General features: G+C 56.3%; 1 protein-coding gene across 1 annotated transcript; it reads right to left on the reverse strand.

Moving 5' to 3' along the window:
• Positions 1 to 3,860: 3,860 nt before the first annotated feature.
• Positions 3,861 to 8,805, reverse strand: LOC137486782 (keratin, type I cytoskeletal 14-like). The gene is made up of 8 exons (XM_068212270.1): positions 8,183 to 8,805; positions 6,916 to 6,998; positions 6,224 to 6,380; positions 5,562 to 5,723; positions 5,349 to 5,474; positions 5,037 to 5,257; positions 4,507 to 4,544; positions 3,861 to 4,156 (listed from the first exon to the last, which is right to left on the reverse strand). Exons 1-8 carry the CDS (start codon positions 8,702 to 8,704, stop codon positions 4,059 to 4,061), a joined length of 1,407 nt encoding a protein of 468 aa, XP_068068371.1. The 5' UTR covers positions 8,705 to 8,805; the 3' UTR covers positions 3,861 to 4,058.
• Between the last annotated feature and the right edge of the window lie 12,315 nt (positions 8,806 to 21,120).

The following is a 21,120-nucleotide window of genomic DNA, read 5'->3' on the forward strand; positions in this document are numbered from 1 at the left end:
TGTTTTGTGAGGCCCTGAATGCACCTCCGAAGCCCCGTGAGTGCAGTGGTGCTGGAAGGAGCTTGGCTCTCAATCCTGGAAATACAAGTCCGCTCTTTTATCTGCAGGGAGAGGGATTATCAGTAATGAAAAAGCAATGAAAAGGGAATTCGTGCTCCAGGGCTCACTGGAGTCTTCACTTCAGAGACCACCCAAGAGTGGGGGACTGTGGAAAGGTGATAGGATTGTTTGTTTTCTCTGTGAATGAGCACTAGCAAACCATCCCAAAAGGATAGGGTATGGCCAGTAGCTAGAAATTATGAGATCTCCAAGGAAAATGTGGAATGGCATAAAGTAGGTGAAGGACATAAGGAAAAAGCTCCTGGTGTGAACAGGAGCCCAAAGCCCTGTGAAGAGGAGCACAAAGCTGACAGGAGCACAGCTCAACAACTGATGCCAGCGGTGTTTTCTGTGATTTTTTTCTGTCAGTTGTGACCACGCAGGACAGCTTCACTGTGAGTTTGGAGTTTACAGCTCCCACATAAATGGAGCTTCAGGAGAGACAGTGATTGGCAAACAAAAAGACTCCAGAACCAAGCACTGTGGTGTGGCCGAGCCCTGCTGACCCACAGCACGGGCAGAACCCACCAATCCGAGTGTGCCTGGCTCATCCTGTGGGGTGTGGAAGGGAAGGGATTGCTCATGTGTGCACACAGTGAATTGTTGGGCTGTCTCTGCAGACAGGCCCCAACAGCCCCTTCCCAACAGCCAAGTTCTTCCTTAGATCATTTGCCAAAGGAGGGGAGAAAGGGTATGGAAGGAAGAACAAAGGTACATTGCTGAGGAGCTCAAAGGGCACAACTCCCTCCCCTCCATCTGCAGAAAGCTGGAGACAGTACAGAAGTGGGATGTGTCCCTGGAATATCAGGACTTGGCTGCTATGAAGAAGTGGCTCTCTATCTTCCCATTTGCCACTGGTGGATGGAGACAAGTCCGTGCAACTCGGAGAGCTGGAGGATCGGAGTCTCCGCCGTGCCGGCTCTGGCCGTCTCTGTCTCCTGGAGTCAGCGTGTTGGTGTCGTGTGAGCGCCGGGCACAGGGCCAGGGGACGCCCACTCGCTGCTCGTCCTCCCCAGGTGCAGATGGAAAAGGCGCAGCAGCGTGGGACGTGTCGCTCCCAGGAATGTGCTTCGTCCCCATCTTCATTTCCTCACCTTCGCCCGGGCAACGCCGTGGTTTGTCCTCTCTGATTGCAGTGGTGATGTGGGGAAAGGGGAATGTCAGAGAAAAAAACGGTACAGAGCCCCTGTGTGAGTCCAAATGCTCAGCCTTGCCCTGAGCAAAGCCCCTTGGAGTGGCACAGGTGTCACACTGTCACACGGCATCACCCTATGTGTCACACAGGTGATTCACAGTTCTTCCTGTACAGGGAATTGCCTTTTCTTTCATCTTTTGTTTGCCATTGAACTGCTATGTCATAAAAACCCCCATTGCCCAGAATATCTGTGATACTTTGGTAATGCCACAGGGCAGAAATTAAAATCATGAGCATTAATTAAGACTTAAAACTACACTAACCACTCAAGGACGTTATTTCCATGACCTCCCATTGAACACAACCACAAGGACTGCAGGTTGTTTCTATCACACCCTTTGAAGTAAAAGGCTGAGTATTAAACCAGATCCTGCCTCTCTCCTTGGGCACGTGCACACTGTGAGCCCATTTTTAATATATTTCAAAATCAGAATTCCAGTTTTACAGCAGCTTCATGGTAGCACAATGGTGTTTAAACAATTCGGTCTTACTTTGGGGGAAAATGGAGGTGAAGTTCTGGCTCCAAAATTACAAATCAGCAGATGCAGATACTACCTGGATAAAACCACTTCCCTCTTTTTAAATGTTTATGAAGTTTACCCTAGAATTAAATTATCACAGAAAAGTTCCTTAAAATGAGCTGGAAACCACACATTAATGTCTGTTTCTAAAGTGGTCTTTTCTGTCAGAGGAATTCAGTGTTGCCTGAGAAGTCAAACCATCTTTCTGGACTAAATTCCCACTTTCTGAGACCTGCCTCAAGCTGCTGCTGCCTGCCAGCGTGAGCCACCCCTGCAGCTCCCTCCTCGGTGGGGTTTCCTAAGGTCAGGGCTAATTATTAATGCTCAAGGCAGGAGAAAATTGACATTTGTTTTCCACACCTCCCTCACACTGTGAAGCAGCAGGAATAATTAAAGCAGGGAACTTTATTAGCAAAGTGTTATTTGTTGTTTCTATAGGAACACAGGCGTGCCAAGGCTTTTACAGGAGGAAAATATAAAGCAAGGGTGAATTCCAGCGAGGCAGCTCAGCATCCCTGCACTGGGTGTTGCAAGGGCAGCATTCAGAGGGGCACAGGCATGGCAGGGCCTTGGAGGAGCTGCAAGACGTGTTGGTGGTCCCTGCACCACCCATGGGGGCAACAGTGTCCCTAAGAGGTGACCTGGAATGGGGTGGGGCTGTGCAAGCCGTGTCTGTCCCGACCCTTCTCAGGCATCTGATCGTGAGTGATTCGACGCTGTCCTTACCCAGCTCTGGGACATGAATTTCCCCAGGGAGAGTCCCCGGGTTGCTCTGGGCTCCCTCCTCAAGGCTGTGGGAGTGGAGGGAGCGCAGTCTGCAGGACCATGGTGGTGCTGGGGCTGGAAGTGCCTCGGGTTGGGAGGGTTGGGAATTGTGCTGCTGCTGACCCGTGGATCATCCATGACGCTCCACGAGGACGTGCAGCAGCCTTTCTCCCAGCCCCACTGATGAGCTCACTGATCATCAGCATTCAACTTCAAACCACAACTGTGTTTCCTCTGGCCGGTGGATGCTGGGGATGCTTGGGGCAGCCAGTGGCCCACAAGGGTCACAGGGATCTGCTCCAAGGGGACAGAGGGGACACAGCCCAGGCACTGGGCAGAGCTGCAGGGCAGGGGGTTGGGGCCATGGAGCCCTGCTAACCTGGCTGCAGACATCATTCCAATGTTTGGGGAAAAATAAAGAATTCTCTCTTATCTCCTCCTACATTCCAGACAGATTGCTGGAGAAGGGTCATAAAGCTGTGTGGCCAGCTCTGCTCTCACTCTCACTTAGTCGCTCTGCTCTGATTCATTTCATTGAGTTAGAAGTTGGATTTACAAAGTAATAAATGTGTCAGAATGCAGCCAAGAATGTGTCTGAACTGGCTTTCCAGGAATGCTGGGCCGGCTCACGGCAGTGGGAACTGCAGTGTCAGGAGCAGCCACTGGCAGCCGGGGAGTGCCACAAGAACTCCCAGAAGAATTTTAATCCTTTTGCTTGCACAGACCATACCCTCCTCTTCCCATCACTGTTTTCCTCTCCCTTCAGTGGTGCCTTTGGAAGCAGGAACAAAACTGAGCTGAGTGTGCCTGTCTGGAGGGACAGCAACCCTCCTGACAGATCCCGTCCTGCCTGCAGCTTCAGACCGTTTCACCCCAAAGCTTGGGATCCAGAATGGGGAGCAGCTGCTGGGGCAGAGCTGGGGCGTGGCATTTGCAGGGTCCTGTCTGTATCACCTGGGCTTTGTTCACTTGCCTGGCCTGTCTGGGTTAAAGCTTCAGTACTGCTGTTGCTGGGCATTGCAGCGGGGGAACAGCGCTTTGTCCAATCTGTGAAACGCAGGGATTCTCACAGGCTTCACCTCCCACCACCTGTGGCATCAGCTCCTTTCTAGACTCTCCCCACACCCTGTCCCCTGAAGCTGCCAGGTCTCAGGAGTTACAGAGGTGTGGGTGTGCAGGCCCCACCATCAGGGCACCAAGGATGGAGAATGTTGCTCCTTCCAGGGAGGAGCTTTGTGCCGCAGCTGCAGGGGTGGGACGGCCCAAGAGCATCGAGACCAGACCTTGGTTTGCAGGACTGCAAAGAGAAGCTTTATTTGGTTTCTGTGTGTGGCACAGAGCTGAGAGAAGGGTGAGAGAGGGTAAGGAGGGGGGTGATAGTGGGAGAAGGTGCTTTTGATGATCCATATGGCAAGAACACGTCAGCTGGGATCTGCTTTGCTGCGCTGGGCGAGGTTTGCAGCAAAACAGGCAGTGCCTCAGTGGGCAGCCTGGGTGATCTGCTCCCGGGAGGAGATCACCTTCCCATCCTGGACCTCCTCGAAGATGGTGCGGATCTGGCGGGTGGTTACCGGTCCTGCAATGCGGAAAGGAGGAACCGTTATTTCCAGGGCAGCAAGGAGGAAGTGTCTTAAAGATCTTAAAGATCTTTGAGTTTTGTTACTGCAAACATCACGTCAGAAACTCAATATAGCACCACATTCCCACTGCTAAATTCTACAGATTCCGACTGTTCAGATAATTTTTGGCACATGTTTTGTATATAATAATTTTGTTGTATCGTAAACTTTTGTATATAAGTTCAAATTTCGGAAATAAAATAAAATAGTAACTTTAGTAGAAAAGTAAAAGGAGTCTATGCTAAGGAGGTGGGTGAGGGTATGAGAGCTGTGTGTGAACAGTGCTTCAGCCAAGACCTATTCTTACCTTCTTTCACAGGCTGCGAAGCGTAGTGGGAAGACATGCTATGGGAGGAGAACAAGGAAAAGGAGGTGAGAAACAGGAAAAAACTGAGTAATCTCCAAAGCAAAATCATTACTTAAACCTTGCTTTTTTTTTTTTTGCTTTTTTTTTTTGCTTTTTTTTTTTTTAATTTGTACCAATAGATTATTCAAATGCTTCTGGAAACTGCCAGTGAACCAATTGAAGGAAGAAACTGTTATGGATGGGTGTGTGACACAAGAATTCAGATGCCAGTGCAGCACCCACGCCAGCTGCAACAAGCAGCCAGCACCTGCTCCCTGCCTGGGATCACACAGACATGGAAGGATGGGAGGTGGAACCCAGGGATGCTGCAGGGCTGTTACAACCACTGGGATGTTGTGGACTGCTGTGACGGAAAAGGGCATGCAAAGGGTCAGGGAATGGGCTGAGAGAACGCTCCAGGGGATGTAGGTGGTTCATTTTCTGTGTCCTTGGCTATGACCCATCTCCTCCCAGCGAAGCCCCTCACGCACTGGGCGTCCTCGCCCTCCAGGAGCCGGCGGTACGTGGCGATCTCCTGCTCCAGGCGGCACTTGACGTCCAGCAGGACCCTGTACTCGTGGTTCTGGCGCTCCATGTCGCAGCGCAGCTCGGCCAGCTGCTCCTCCACGCCCGTGATCAGCATCTGCAGCTGGGCCAGCTGGGTGCCGTAGCGCGCCTCGGTGTCGGCCAGGGTGCCCTCCAGCGCCGCTTTCTGTGGGACGGGCACGGGGCCGGGCTCAGGGGGGCAGCCGGGTGGGCACAGCCCTGCATCCCCCGCCCCGCCGGCAGCCCAGCCCTCGTACCGTGCTGAGCTGCGACTGCAGGTCGATCTCCAGGCTCTGGATCGTGCGCCGCAGCTCCGTGATCTCCGTCTTGCCGCTCTGCAGCTGCTCCGTGTTGATGGCCACCTCCCGGTTCAGCTCTTCCGTCTGCAGCGAGGCAAAGCCGTGCCCTCAGAGCCCCGGCAGCGGCCACGGCCCGGGCCCCGTGCCCGCTGCTCGCCGCCAGCTCCTCACCTTGCTGAAGAACCACTGCTCGGCGTCCCTGCGGTTCTTCTCCGCCAGGCTCTCGTACTGCTCCCGCATGTCCGCCAGGATCTTGGTGAGGTCGATGCCAGGAGCAGCGTCCATCTCCACGCTGATCTCCCCACCCACCTGCCCGCGCAGGGCAGTCATTTCCTGACACAAAAAAGAAACACATCATCATGCAATCCAAGAACCAGCATATAAAATGTTCCTCTTGAGAGAGAGTTCTTCAGGAAAGCAAGCATTTGGGGGCTGATCAAAAGGGAGCAAATTGGGGTATTTGCTCCATGACCACAAATAAAATAATTAAAATTCTTGTGAAATCCCCACTGGAGTTAATTCTCCAGAGAATAAACAGTGCCTGTAGCTGTTTCCTTTCTCAGGAGCAGACCTTCCCAGCCACAAGCTGCAAGGGCTGTTAGTAAACCTCTAACAGCCAGAGTAGTTATTACTAACGTGGCAAGTGGTGAATGGGAGTTCCACAGGCTCCAGGAAGGATGTGCTGCTGTCCAGAGTGTATCCCCTCTGCTGCCTCACCAGCACTTCTCACCTCCTCCCCAGCAGTTCAGAACTCAGCGTAGCCTTAAAGGCTGGACCAGAACTCAAATTTCAGTGCCCAGGGTGGCCTTTTTAGAGCCCGACTCTGTGCTGACCTCCTCGTGGTTCTTCTTCAGATAAGCCAGCTCCTCCTTCAGGTTCTCAATCTGCATCTCCAGGTCGGCTCTGGACAGGGTCAGCTCGTCCAGGACCCGGCGCAGGCCGTTGATGTCGGCCTCCACGCTCATGCGCAGAGCCTGCTCAGTCTCAAACCTGGGGACACACACACAGTCAGCAAAGCCGCACAAGCCCCTGCCAGCTGGGCACACAGCACCTGGCTTTGCTGTCTGCTGCCTCCACCCTGCTGTTGGCATTGTGGCAGTACTACACGGCCCCATTGACAACTTTCCTAGGGAAATTCTGAGTGAAGTGGGGGGAAAACTGATGAAAAAGTGTCCACCTGAGTCCATAGCATCACTCTGCTCCTGACACCACCAAGCCTTGGTACTGGCCCTGGGCTCTGTGGAGCTGCACACACACACTAAGGGCGAGGCACAGGGCAAGATCTCTGCACAGGAGAGGCTGTACCAGAGATAAACAAGCAACAGGAATAAAATAGCGGGTTTGGATGGAAGCAACATAATCCCTGGTTGCCTGTAAAACTGAGAGAACCATCTGCTTTGGGAAGCCCTCTTTTTGAAGGCTTTGCTTCCATAATGCCTTTCTGAGGTTTGGATGGGATTTTCTCCTAATTTCATCAAACTTCCCTGCACACTTTGCTCCACTTTTTCCAGAAAATGTGTCTTACTTAGTCCTGAAGTCATCTGCTGTCAGCCTGGCATTGTCAATCTGCAGCAGGAGGTTGGAATTTTCCACTGTGACCACCAACACCTGGGCAGTGAAAGATAAAGAGTGTCAGGAATTCCTCCTGGCTGAGTGTTGGGACAGGAACAACACTTTTGGGGAAGTTTGGCATTTCCTTAGCAGAAGTGTGTCTGGAATCAGGACAAGTGAGATGCAGCTGAGACCAACTGCTGGTTACTCCATGGCCTCCCTTTTAAAAAATCCATCAGTAAGTGAAGTTTCAATAGGCAGAGTGAGGCCCCATGAGATGTGTGAGATTTGATGGTGCCCTTTGTTCCTATCCTTCAGGGCAAGTGCTGTTTGTGGAAGGGTCAGAGGGACCAGTGGGGTGTCTGTGCTTGGCACACCTTGTTCTAGGATGGTTTTAATTGGTTGGCAGCAGAAATGGAGCAAAAGGCAGTGAGCAGGTGCCTACAGATTCTGATTTTCATATTACCAAAGCAGGAGCAAATAACCCACACTGGGAGGAAAACTCTGTTGCGGGGGGTGTGGGGGGGGTGGGGGGAGAAACAAGCTCCCTGCATCCTTTGCCAGCACTCCTGCAGCTCCAGTTGTCCACAGCTTCTGGAATCCCTGGGGGCAATTCATACATGGGAAGTAACAGAGAACAATGCAAACTCAAGCATTTCATCCAAAACCGTATGCTGGGACTCAAATCAAACAGAGAGGAATCACCCCCCGAGCTGCCTGGGCTGGGGACTTTGTACCAATTCCAGCCCTGGGGCAGCAATTGCCAAAAGAGGCAAAAAATTCGCTATTGGTCAGATAAATCTTTTTATCGCCTGAATCTCCTCAACAGGAGGAGCTGAAACAAGTTTGCAAATTCTTTGCCTGAATGTTTCCAAATATGACATCAGTGTATCACAGTTTGCCCACAGCTGCAAATTTCCTTGCACCTTAATTTTAAACTCCCAAGAACACACATGATCAGTGCAGACTTGTCTGTTTTCTTCATTTTTGTGTTACGGCCTCTTAGATCTGTTACTGCCAGTGAAAGCTGCCACTTTTCCCACTCAGGAGAATGTAACCAAAAACTGACATTGAGACATCTCTAATTTCCAGCCAGGCACACACGCCACTGGGACGCTTTTTATGACATAACTAGTGATGACTAAGTACAGAGGTAACAGTCATTGTTTCTGCTTCCTCTCTGACACACAGCATCCTACCTGGTATCACAGCATCCCACTGTGATGCTCCCAGCATCCTACCTGGTTCCTGAGCTCCTCGATAGTCCTGTAGTAGGGGCTGTAGTCACGGTCAGGACCAGGTCCCTGCTTCTTGTACCACTCCCTGATCTTCACCTCCAGGTCGGTGTTGGCCTCCTCCAGGGCCCGCACCTTGTCCAGGTAGGCGGCCAGGCGGTCGTTGAGGTTCTGCATGGTCTCCTTCTCCCCCGCCGGCAGGATGCCGTCACCGCCTCCAAAGCCTCCTCCAAAGCCGGCCCCAAAGCCGGCCCCAAAGCCGGCCCCAAAGCCGGCCCCATAGCTGCCCCCGAAGCCCCCGCCGAGGGCCCCTCCTGCGCTGCTGCAGTAGCTGCCCCCAAAGCCACTGCCGAGCCCCGAGACCACGCGCGAACAGACGGAGTAGCTGCCAGAGCCCCCGTGCACGCTGGGGGCCCGGTACCCTCCTCCCCCAGCCCGCACGGAGGAGAGCCTGCTGGAGCCTCCCCCCAGGCTCCCGAACCCCTTGAGGGAGGTGGAGGACGAGTATTGCCGGACCGTGGTGCTCATGCTGGAGGCTGGAGCTGGAGAGAGAAGCGGCTCGGCAGCGCAGCAGCAGCAGCAGCGAGTGCTCGCTCCCCTGCCTCGGGGCCCTTTATAGCCCGGCCAGGAGGCGTTGCCGGCGCCTTTCGACACCCCTGACAGCCGAAGCCAAATTCCAGAATCATCATTTTCCTCTCCTTGATTTCACATCTTTTGTCACATCCACCGGCAACCCTGTGGCTCACATGGGACCTTCTTCCTCTTTAATTCCCAGCGCCTGGCGTGATCCAGGTCCCTGCTCGGGGCTGTGTTCTGACATTCCCACTGTCCATTCCTGCTCCACCCACTGCTCCTTCAGGAGGTAACACAAGTGAATCCTCTGTCATCCACCAAGTCACCAGCAAGTATCAGTGCAAATATCTACAAATCTGTTGATTTGGGTTTTTTTAAGAGTCTAAAGCCAAGGAAAGATGCAACTTAAGAGCTCTGCACATCCATATTTTTTATATGGGCCAAGCCAGATGGAAACTTTCCTGTCAGGACCTTTATTGCAGGACAAGCACAGACCTGGCAGGATTTGTGTACTGATACAGGATTTGGCAGAAATCTTATAGCTCAAAAAAGAATAAACTCCAGCAATTTCTGCTTATGTATCAGCCTGGTCTGAATCTTCCTACAGAGACTGGAAAGTCCCTACAGTGGTGGGGTTTCAGTCCGTTTAGAGGGCTGATGATTAATGTTTCCCATCAGTACCTGCTTTGCTCCATCACCTTTCCCAAATCCCACAGAAACTGCCTATAACTTCTAAAAAATGTGCAGAAGCTAAAAAATCCCGTGCTACAATTTCTGCTCTCTCAACACTGAGGCAGGGTTTAATGCTTAAACATTCTAAATCAGAGGAGAGGGACTGAATCTCCATCAGACACCCACAGCCAGGGCAGGTTACTTGCAATTCCTGATCAGAAGAGAAAGATCATTCCTTATCAATGGGAAGAGTGTGATCAGCCTTTATCAATGGGAAGAGTAGGACAAGTCCTTATCAGTAGGAAGGGCATGATCAATCCTTATCAGTGTTTGTGCTATAGGCTTTTTCCTACAGATTCGCAGCTGAAGACAGCGATGCCAATGATAGCAGGAGCAGCATCACCTCTATCAAAAGTGCTGGTGGCCAAAGCCCGACACATCCAGCACTGGGGGTGAGGACCCTGCTAACACCAAGGGTTTGACCATGCCAGCACAGAGGGGAGGGACAGTGCTGGTCACACCTGCCCCAGGCTACTGAAGGACTGAGCAGAATGATTACAATAACACAGCTGGACAGGTATTGGCGTGAAAAAATAAGCAGGAAATGTGGCACTGCATTGTTTTATTCTTTCTTGGGGAAAAAAAGCCCTTCACTGGTGTGACGCCAGCTCTTGTTGTGCACAGTGGAAAATTGCACATCCAGCCTGGCCTGCCTGGCTCCAGCCATGGCATTCTCAATAAAAGAAGTTATTTTTGCTTTTTGCAGAGGTGCCTGTGAGGCAGTGAAGGAGTTATAGGGATTAGGAACCCTTTTGTGTTCTTGCTCACGTTGTGATCTCCTTCCTTCCCAGCCCCCTCCGGCTGTTTTCACATTATAATGCACTAACTGATTTTGGAGGTGCTCAGATGTTCCCAGAGCCTCACCCTCGGTAATTCATGGTGCCTCCTTTCTTTCATGTTCCTCAAAGGACACAGTAACAACAAGGCTTTATCTGCCTCCTGTTAAATCTCAGGATTTCACAGCAGTCACGCTCTCTTTAGCAGCTCCAGGAGTGTGGGGTGACTTTCTGGGCAGCCACCAAGGAAACAGCTGAACGAGAGAGAGACTCTGGATCCTCTCATTCAAGGGCTCTGCTCTCTGGACAGCACTGCCTCACACCCGTGGGCTTCAGATTTGGAATTTTGACTCCCCAAGCTGCAGAAACTGAGAGGTTGGAATGCATACACTCCCCATCCCTCAGAGAGCTGGGGAAGGAGGGGACCTGGGCACAGCCCAACACTGGCAAAGGGCAGAGTGGGCAGAGGACAGTGCTCAGATTCCAGCACCATCCTGGTGCAACCTGGCAGGGCAAAGATCAGCTGTTCCTGGCCCGTTTCCCTCTGCAGTGGGGGGTACAGGATTACCCAACAGCCGTCGTGTGAGAGCTGTGCTCCAGAGCCATCCTGGGCCACCCCTGCTCCCAGCTCTTCCAAATGCGCTCACCTTGCTCACGTTTGCTCCAGCAAACACCCTCCTGCTCCAGGCAATTCCCACATTGGCCCTGAGCCTCCCCACATGGGCTAAAATCTGTGCTGTGAGGTTTGACCCCCCTCAGGTCACCCTCACATTTTAGGCCAAGTTACAAGTAGCCTGAAGGTGACAACTGCCCTAACACAAGGCAAAGCCCTTCCACAGCCCACAGGAAGGGGACACCTGGCCTTACAGCTTTTTCTTGTATATTACCACAACCTCAGCCCAGGTTTCAGTTCTTTTACCATGTGTGGCAGATGTCACACAGACAATCTGGAAATTGTCCTGCAATATCAGCTCTTCCCTGGGCTTTTCTGACCAGTGCTCTTGCTGGTCAGCTGCTGCCCTGGCCCCTGACTGAGCTCCTGAGCAACAATCCCACACCAGCCCCCCTCTGACATCAGGAACCCTCAGCACAGAGCTCCCCTGTGCTGGCTGTTGATGGGACATCAGGATACAGAGGAGCAGCACCGCCTCAGCTATTTCATGTTACCAGAAGAATTCAATCTCCCAGGCTTTCCTGAAGCACTCACCCACAAAAAATTCCCTTGAGATAAAAGAAAAAAAGAACACATCATAAAGCTCGGGAGATGGTATTGGAGTCTGTTCCAGCAAGAAGCACGCTGGAGATGCTATCTCTGCCTCGTGTGCTGCAGCGGGGAGGAAAGAACTGAACTCCTGGGTTTGCATTGGAGGGAAGGTGACATTACCTGTTGGGGTGACCACGCTGTACAGCAATGCCCAGAGTGGAGAGGGCTGGTGTGAAACAGCCACGGTCAGTGTGTTGCATTTACCTCAAACAGTAACACCTAATTGTGCTTTTAATGTCATGAATAAGAGCTAATTAGGAGTCATTGCATATCCCCTGTGGGCCAGCTTCTCCCAGGTGCCTTCCGCAGCAATTCCCAGCTCACTGAGGGTTGCAGGCCTGGGAAAGGAACACTCTCCTGCGTGTGAGAAATGGCAGGCACAGGCTCTACCCTTGCTGACGGGTTTTCTCTGTAAGTCTAAACAACACAAAATAGGTAACAAATATATCAAGGTGTGGAGTGACATATGATGTCTTTGTTTCTATCTCAGCTGTCGATTCTTTACCATCTGCCAGGACGTGTCCTGACGGCCCCCCCACATTATCTGAAAAAAGCCATCCCAGATCCTATTACCATGAAAGGAAACGGTGTTTGTGTGTGCAATGGAAACTCCCTCTGGGCCGCCCAGGGCACATTGCCATCAGCCAGCCAGCCAGCCGAGCCTCGGCTGCCCGAGCTGCAGGCTGGGGGTGATGCCACCCCATTTAATCCCCTCCTTCCCACACCAAGACATGGAGAGATGGACAGCCCAGCCCAGCCCAGCCGCTGCAGAGGGGAAGAGGCAGCAACAGAGGCAGCCAGGCAAAGGGAAGGACAAGGGGAGTGACTCTGTATTGTCCTTCTCCAGGCTCCAAACTGGAGCAGTGAAGTCAGATATTGCTGTGCCAGTGGGACCCTCCAGCTGCCCCATTGGTGGCCCTGTATCAGGGCCACTCTGGGCTACTGACGACCTCTCCTCTCCTCTCCTCTCCTCTCCTCTCCTCTCCTCTCCTCTCCTCTCCTCTCCTCTCCTCTCCTCTCCTCTCCTCTCCTCTCCTCTCCTCTCCTCTCCTCTCCTCTCCTCTCCTCTCCTCTCCTCTCCTCTCCTCTCCTCTCCTCTCCTCTCCTCTCCTCTCCTCTCCTCTCCTCTCCTCTCCTCTCCTCTCTTCTCCTCATGTGGAACAGGGTGATGTTCCTCCATTTGGCCCAGGTCCTGAGTGGTTTGCAGAGCATCAGGTGAGGTTCCAGGCCTGAGTCATTGATGCTTCATGAGCCACCTCCACCAGTGAGGGCCATGAGGGCACAGACCTGCTCCTCAGCAGAGCCCCGCTCTGCCTGTTTCTGCACAGGGTGTGCCAAGGAGGTCTTCTCACGGAGTGATTCCCGAGGAGTCAGCACTGCTGACACAGCCCATCCATAGCTCTGCTGCTCATCCAAGTGGCCAGGCAGCGTGGGCAATGGGGTTCTCTGCTGCATTCAGGGATCATGGGCCTATCTGCCATGAGATCTCCACAACTGTTGAAGCTCTTCCCCCCAGTCCCACTGCAGTTGTTCCATCGTCATGGCCACCCAGGCACTGTGACAGCCCCATGCACTGCCAGCCCACCCCAGGCTGAGCACAGCCTCTCTGCTGGCACATCTTAGCCAGGAGGGTACTGAACAAATTGTGATCACCAGTCCAGTCTCCAAGGGCTGGCTCAGCCCTCCTGCCTCTGCCTGGGGATGAGGGACTCATTCCAGCAAGCTCAGTGCTGAGCAGTTTGGCTCCCTGTGGGCTGTCTCTGGTGACATCCTCACCCCTACAGTCCAGCCTGGGCTCAGGCAAGTGACAGTGTGCAGAACCAAGACCAGATCTGGGGATTCCCTTGTCCAGAGCCCAAGGGACGAGCTGCTCTGATGCTGTGTGGGACCAAGGCTCTCCCTGTGAATCTCCCCCAGCTGCAGAGGTGGGACCAGAGTCACTCTGGCAGGCAGAAGGACAGAAGGACACACCTCAGGGCTTGCTTTACTCAGACAGAAGAATATTTTTATATCTGAGCAGAGCCAAACTCTCAAGCCACCAGGAATTGCTTGAACTCTATCTCCATGACAAACTCCAGCCTTTGGAGTTTCCCACATTAGATTTTCAGCATCTGTCTTCCAGGTAGAAGCAGCTCTTGCATTTTCTCATGTCTCATTCTTCGGTGTGGCAATAAAATCACACCCTGTCTGCTCATTCTTCTCCCCTCACTGAGCATGGCAGAGCTGGCAGGGAGCCACATGAACATTCTGCTGACTGTGGGCAACAAACAGCAGCTCCCACATTCATCCTGCACCCACACCCGCTGCACCCCCAGGGCAAGGTCTTCATCCCGATGGGAATCCCAGCTTGGGACACCTGTGACGTTGGTGGAGGGGTGAGGCAGGAATCAGCATTGGCCTGGGGACACTTGTGCTCACACAGGGAATCGTGATTTAAACCCCACTCTGGGGTGAGGCCAGTCACACCAAAGGACCCCAGGGGGATGTGACAAACCTGCTGGTGGTGACAGGGACTCCACCAGCCCTGTGACTCCTCTGCAGGAGCCTCTGCTGGCATTAAGTGCCCTCCTGCATCCAGGCCTTGTCCTGGCCCCATGCAGACCCTTCCCAGCAGCACAGCCCTGATGACCAGGAGGATGGGCAGGAGCAACGGGAACAGCCCCCACAGACTGTGATTTCCAGCTCCCACAGACTGTGATTTTCCCTCAGGGAAGCCCTCTCCTCGCTGGAACCCCAGCTCTGGTCTCAGTCCCCTCTGGAAGAGGTCTGTGGCCTGGCCTCTCAGGTAGGACATGCTGTGTGTTCTGGATCCCTCCTGCCCTCCGTCTCCCTTGCCCCTCGAGGGCTGATGGTTGTGGCAGGTGTTGCCTGTGAGGCTGCACCATGGCCTTGGTGCAGCAAGGCCTTGTCACCTTGTGCACTTGAGGGGACAACAGGGCCATGCTCCCAGGAGGCTGCCACAGCTGCTGGGAGGGGAAGGGGCTGCCCAGCCCTTGTGCTCAGGAGATGTACCCCAGAGCAGTCCCTGTAACCGGGCTGCGCTGTCACTTCCCACATGATGGTAATGACTTGGCTCCTCGTTAATCTGTACTTGGCAGGAAGTTTTATGAAGTCATTAACAAGACTGAAACAGTCAGTGCCTACCAGAGGCCCCTGGCAATAAACCTGCCCCATCCCTCCCTGGCTCCCCCCAAGGACCTGAGCCCCCGCCTGCAGCCCTGCTAAAGCCCTTCTCGGGACCCCATTCCCACTCCCGCTCGCTCGCCATGCCCACGGCACTCCTGGCCAAGGGCCCCTGCTCCACCCTGGAGCTCTAATGACACTAATGATTTTCTGAACACGAGTTGGGAAGTGCAGAGCCAAGGCCCATCAGCCGTGTCTGGCAGGAGGCGATGGCTTGCCTGGGCCTGGCACACGCTGGCCCTGCTCTCGCCCGGAGCGCGGCGGATTCTCCGATACGTAACAGTAATTACATTCTGCAGCTCCCTAAGCAGCTTTGCCTCTGTTATTATTCTGTTAATCCGAACCCCTGGCTCAGCCCAGTGCTGCAGGACCAGCGGATGCTTGGGATAAACTCAGTACACTGCTCAGTACATGGATGCGTTTCTGCACCTCCAGGGCTGGGCTGGGACTCTTGGGCAGAACCGAATGGTGGGAGCCCTGGTGGTGCCAATGGTCCTGGTGGTCCTTGTGCCCCAGTGTCCCACTGATCCTGGTGGTGCCGATGATCCCAGAAGTTCCCATGCCCCAGTGTCCTGGTGGTCCTGGTGTCCTGACGGTTCTGGTGGTACCTACGGGCCCAATGGTTCCTATGGCCTGGTGGCTCAGAAGTCCCGGTGTCCCGGTGGTGCTGGTGATCCCAATGCCCCAGTGATGCTGGTGCCCCTCACCCCGCGGGAGCCCCGGGTGTGCTCGGACTGCAGCTGGGCATCCGGGCTGGGACCCGCCCTGAGGAACGGTGCTGGGATCCTGCTCTGGACTGTGGGCCGGGACAGTGAGACCCGGTAGGACCACGGGGGAGCGGGGAGATCCGGGGGGACCCGGTGAGACCGGGAGACGGGTGGGGCCGGGAGGATCCGAGGGTCCCGGAGGTACCCAGTGGGACAGGTTGGGATCGGGGGTACCCGGTGGGAGCGGGAGGACTGGAGCGTACCCCGTGGGGCCGGGAGGATCCGGAGGTCCCGGTGGGAGAGGGCGGGAGAGCAACAAACACCTCCCGGTAGCGGCGGGCCGTGCCCGGGGGCGCGATCGCTGCGCACGGGCGCCCCCTGCTGGCAGCGGCAGGGCCGGCGGGACGGGGACGGGGACGGGGACGGGGACGGGAACGGGAACGGGGGACGGGAACGGGGACAGGAACGGGGACGGGAATGGGAACGGGGACGGGGACGGGGACAGGAACGGGGACGGGAATGGGAACGGGGACGGGGACGGGAACGGGAATGGGAACAGGGACGGGTACGGGGACGGGGACGGGAACGGGAACGGGGACGGGGATGGGGCGGGAGTGTGGGGCAGATCTGGGGTGCTCAGGGGGATACTAATGTGTGCAGGGGCGTGCGGGGGGTACTGGGGTGTGCAGGGGTGTGCAAAGGTGACCTGTGGGCAGCCGATCCCTGCCCGCGCTGCCCCCGCGCCCCAGCAGTCCCTCAGGCCCCCTCAGCCCCCGGTGCCGGTGCCGCAGAGCCGTGCCCGCGGTCGGAGCCGCCGCGCGGCCGGGGCGGGTGCTGAGCCAGCACCTGCGTCCGGCCGGGCAGAGCCGGGCGGGGAGGGGAGGAGAAGAGCGTGAGCAGGTGTGTAAGGTGTGTAAGGTGAGCACACTCGCCTGTTCGCCTGGTGTGCGCAGTTCTGACGCGCGCCTGAAGCTGCTCTGCACACACAGGCTACGGGGAGAGCCCCTCTGGCACCGGGCACTGCCGGGGAACACGGGCCTTGGCAGTGTAAACTATGCTCTGCTCCAGCCCCGTGCCTGTGACCGACCCCCAGGAGCACAGCACAAGGGTGAGAGCCCGGCCGTGGCATGAGGGAACTGTGCAGGGCTCCTTCCCGAGCGATTCCCCTGGGGATGCCCCCAGCAGGCTCAGCCCGAGCCCCTGGCCCTGAGATGCCACTGAGCACTGCTCCATCTCCAGCTCCTGCTCCACCTCCACCTGCACAGGCTCCCCTGAGATGGGTCGGACTCTGTCGGTCCTGTGCAATGGCCCTCAGTTTTGTTAGCCCCATGAGCCAAGACCCTTCAGAATCTACTGGCCCACAGCTGCCAGGAACATGTGATGATGTCCCAGGGATGACGCCTGTGGAATTGGTCAGGGTGAGGGACACCAGGGGCACAGACCAGACCAGCAGTGCCCTGCATGCTCAGACCCCTCACAGAGCCAGGGAGGCACCTTTCTCCTGGGTCTGCTGAGACCCTGGGACTGGGACACTGCTGGGATGAAGGCAAGGCTGTGTCCCCTGGGGGAGAGCAGTGTCTGGCCATCAGTCACCCCATGGCATGTCCAGGCAGGAGAACACGGGGCCTCGTACCTGCATGAGCCCAGTGGTGTGCACCCACCCAGCACCCCGACTGCGGGTGCTCCCCTCCACATCGTCCGCCCTGCTGTCCCCGCGGTCCCCGTGAGTCATGGGATGCATTCCTGGGGCAGGAGGGGACATGTGCACTGCAGGGACAGGCCAGTGCGTCATCCCCTCGCTCCCATGCCCAGGGCCAGGGCGGCCCAGCTCCAAGCTGAAACTTGTCTGACAATAATTACAGGGGAGATGAGGACTTCAGAGGATTTACATTCCTTTTGGGCCACACCTGGGAAAGAACTTTCACCATCAACCAATTCCTGAGAAATAACTTTCCACCTGCGTGGCCCAGCCACAGCCCTGCCCAGGGAGCCCAGTGGGACTGGGGGGCTCCTGCCAGCCCCATTTTGGCTTTGTTTCTCTGCAGAGAGCCCCAAACCCCCTCCTGTTGTTCCCAGAGCTCCTGCAGGCCAGGGTGCCGGTGCCTTCTTTCCCTGTGTGGGGTTGGTGCAGCTCAGTGCCCAGCATGATTGGGGTCTGACCACCCTTCCCTGGGGGTCAGAGTGACTGGAAGTGGTGGTGGGGGGGGATTGCACCAGTGTCCCCAAGAGATTGGAGCCACATGGGTGGCCAGTCAGGCCCTTCAATTGGTGCCTTGTCAGGAGGCCCTTGAACTTTGCTTTGGCTAGGGACAGCTCCCCAGTAACTGCCTGGGTCCCAGGGCTTCAACCCAGGTCATTGTGAGGAACTGGGGGACTTGGGAGACACATGAGACTCGCTGGGTGAGGGGACATATCTGCTCAGGGCATTTCTGTCACCCCCAGGCAACACACAGCCTGCCCAAATTACAGACAGGGCTGGACCCACTGAGCCCCTTGGACATATTCTGTTCACCCCAGATGCTTAACCAGCTGGGAAAGACCTGAGATCCCCCTGTTCCTGAGGCTCTCCCTGTTGCCCATGAACATGGAGAGACACAGGCAGTTCCTGAACCAGCTTTGCCAGAGCCTGCTGCCTCCTCCTCCAGCCGCTGCTGTGTTTCCCACCCTGTGCCAGTGACCCCCCTGTGGGATCGCTGGGAGGCTGGAACTGCTCTCCTGCCACTGGCCCTGGCCCAGCTGTGCTGCAGCAGCTGTGGCAGGAATGTGAGCCCTGACCACTGCAGCTCTGTGCTTGGGGCCATGGCTTATTGGCAGCACCGGGGACACGGGTGACTCCAGCCAGGCCAGTGTGGCACATGGCACAGTGCGGCACTGCCAGCCAGGCAGCAGCTGCTTCATGTCCTGGGCCTGGGAGTTGAGCTCCATGCGCGGGGTGTGAGTCCTACGGCCAGGGCTGCCCCACATTCACACTGTGGGTCCCTGCCTGTGTCCCCTCTCCGTGTCCCTTGCACTGCTGACGGGGCACTGGCACACCAGCCCTGTGGGCGTTCAGAGCATCGTCTCTGCAGGGTCCCGGGGCTCTCAGCTGCAGCCCAGCAAGGGAAGAGGGGCCATTTCAGCCACCAGCACATCCCAGGAGCTGCTGGGAACAGGCAGCGTCAGCAGAGCACCAAGTCCAAAGTGTTTTGCAAGCAGAAGGGCGCGGGTGGTTTCCTTATTTGGCACGGCGGCGGCGGAGCGGCACACCTGGCTGGGGCACACCTGGCTGGGGCACACCTGGCTGGGGCACACCTGGCTGCGGGCACCGCCTGGCAGCGCCCGGGAGGGCGGCGGCGCTGACGCGGGGATGGGAACGCGGGCAGGACCCGCCTCGCTAATCACAGCCCAGCGCTGGGCGTGGGGACAAGCCGCGGCAGGGACGCGGCCCCGGCAGCCAAAACAACGCCGGGGACACGCCTGCAGCTCAGCCCAGCACCCCCAGCCCGGGGGTCTCCTGGCCTGGGGCAGCCCCTGTTCCCTGTGCCGTGTTTGTTTCCAGCCAGGCTTGCAGGCTCAGGAAGAGCCCCTGAGCAGGGGAGGCTGTGGTGGGGAGTTCATTCCTGCTCCTGGTTGAGGAGTGAAGGAAAAAAAGAGAAATACAACCAGAGTCTGCCCTGGAGCAGGGGGACAGTTTGGGGAGCCAGGCAGTGCCCACTTCTGATCTCAACCCTACAGGGTTTGAACACCTGGCCCAGCCTGGCAAGAACCTGCTGTAGGGTTGGGAGGTTCGGGGCCAATATTAACCTTGGCACCCCAATCCTGGACTTCAGGGCCAATATTAGCCTTGGCACCCCAATGCTGGGTTTCCCTGTGCCCCCAAAATCCACTTGATCTGCCAGCCCTTCCTGCCCCATGCCGGTCCAACCACTGTGGCTCTGCCTCTGGCAGGTGCAGGGCTGAGCCTGTGGCACAAGCACAGCAAAATCTGCAGCAGGCAGAAAGGCTCCATCTTGACCTGGTTTTCCCAGGAAGCTCCATGCCAGGGGGTGAGGGCAGTGGCTGCCGGGAAGGCCACAAACACGGCAGCTGAGCAGTGCTGGTCCATGGAAATGCCTCTGCTTAGGGGTCCCTGCCATCTCACACCCAAAAGAAGTGGTTTTGCTGAGTGGTTTTACAACTGCAGCCCCAAGGCAGTGCCTGCTGAGGTTTCCCTGTCCCCCTGCCAGGCTGGCACTTGCTGGTTACTGAGATAAGGTGACCAGGCAGCTCTGGGATAAACACACTGCTTCTACACCTTCAGGGTGCCAGGGGAGCCCCAGGAGTGTGCACAGGCACAGGGGGCTGGGCAGCTGCACAGCATGGCAGCAAACACGAGCTGTGGCTCTGAAGGACCCAGGGGCTGATGTCCCCTTGAGTGTCCTCTGCCAGTGCAACCTGTGCCCTTCCCGGGCCAGCCTGTCCCAGTGCCTGTCTGGGCTTTGGGAATGGGGCCACTGGGACCCCAGAGTGTGGCCATCCCACCCCCCTGCTCCCAGCTCCAGCTCCCGACCTGGCAAGGGAGTGCCATGGCCAAGTGTTTTGTAAGAGGCAAATCCCTGCAGTGCCAGCATCATGCCAGGACGGGCAGCTGGGGCTGGGCTGGGGCTGGCAGCGTGCAGGAAGGAGCGCTGGCCCGCGGCCAGTGTTTGGCCCTCGGGGAGTTGGTGTAGGCAGGGATGAGTGTGCCTGGCCGCGGGGCAGGGAAGGGGCCGGGCTGCGGCTGGAGCTGCGTGGGGATGTGTTCACACCCCGCACAGGTTTTGCCTCGTAAGTGAAATACGAGCTGGAGTGAGGCAGGTGCTGACCAAGGTGTTTGGCCTGACCTGCCCCTCTCTCTGCTCGAGTCAGCAGAGTGGGGACAGCTCTGCCCTGTGCTCATCATTCCTACTGCTGTGACCCCAAAAATCTCCTGGCCCTTACCCCCCAATCAGCAAGAGCTGGATTCAGCCTGGTGTCCATCCCCTGTCCCACCAGGGCAGGATCAAACGGCTGAGCTGTTTGGCAGCCAGGCTGGTTCCTCCCCTGGCTGGAGCTGAGGGGCACAGGGGCAGTGCACAGTGGGCACTGACTCTCCAGGCAGGGCAGGGGCTGCTCCTCTCATGGGCCTCGCAGCCCCTGGACACGGAGAGCTGCTCAGAAAGGCTTGTCCCCTCTGCCCTTGCTGAGCCGGGACAGGGGACTCTGCTGTGATCTCCATTGTGCCAGGCAGCATCGGCAGCATGGGGTGAGTGTCAGGGCACCTGGGAGGAGGATCTCCCTGTGCTTCCCAGTGCATGCAGGTTGCTCCCATTGCTGGACACCCACCATGGCAGGAAAGGGCTCCGATGCACCCATCCTGTGTCCAAAGACGTTGCCAATGCTGGTGCTGGTGATGCCAGGTGATGCCAGCTGGCACATGCCAGGAGCCCAGCTCAGAAGGGCCCTGCCTGGCACACAAGATTCCAGCAAAGGTTCATCCCAGGGTCTCTCCATGGCCCCAGTTCTCTCCCTGGCATGGTGCGGGGAATTCTCTCCAGAATGGAGGAGACTTGCCTGGCATGGGCAGAGTGGAAGGGAAAGATGAAAGCAGGGGGCAACAGGGCAGGACAGCTGCATTGCCCTACCCAGATGGATCACAGAATCATGGAATCCCAGAGGGGTTTTGGTTGGAAGGGAAGCTCATCCAGTTCCACCCCCTGCCATGGGCAGGGA

This window comes from Anomalospiza imberbis, chromosome 22 (assembly GCF_031753505.1).
Source record: "Anomalospiza imberbis isolate Cuckoo-Finch-1a 21T00152 chromosome 22, ASM3175350v1, whole genome shotgun sequence".
Classification (NCBI taxonomy): Eukaryota; Metazoa; Chordata; class Aves; order Passeriformes; family Viduidae; genus Anomalospiza; species Anomalospiza imberbis.

What these genes read in the sequence shown, in the direction of transcription:
- LOC137486782 (XM_068212270.1), bottom strand. Translation starts at nt 8,704, where the DNA reads ATGAGCACCACGGTCCGGCAATACTCGTCCTCCACCTCCCTCAAGGGG. An exon ending in AGCAGTGGTTCTTCAGCAAG is followed by an intron (nt 5,475 to 5,561) that starts GTGAGGAGCTGG and finishes GCCTCGCTGCAG; the next exon opens with ACGGAAGAGCTGAACCGGGA. An exon ending in TTCGCAGCCTGTGAAAGAAG is followed by an intron (nt 4,157 to 4,506) that starts GTAAGAATAGGT and finishes TCCGCATTGCAG; the next exon opens with GACCGGTAACCACCCGCCAG.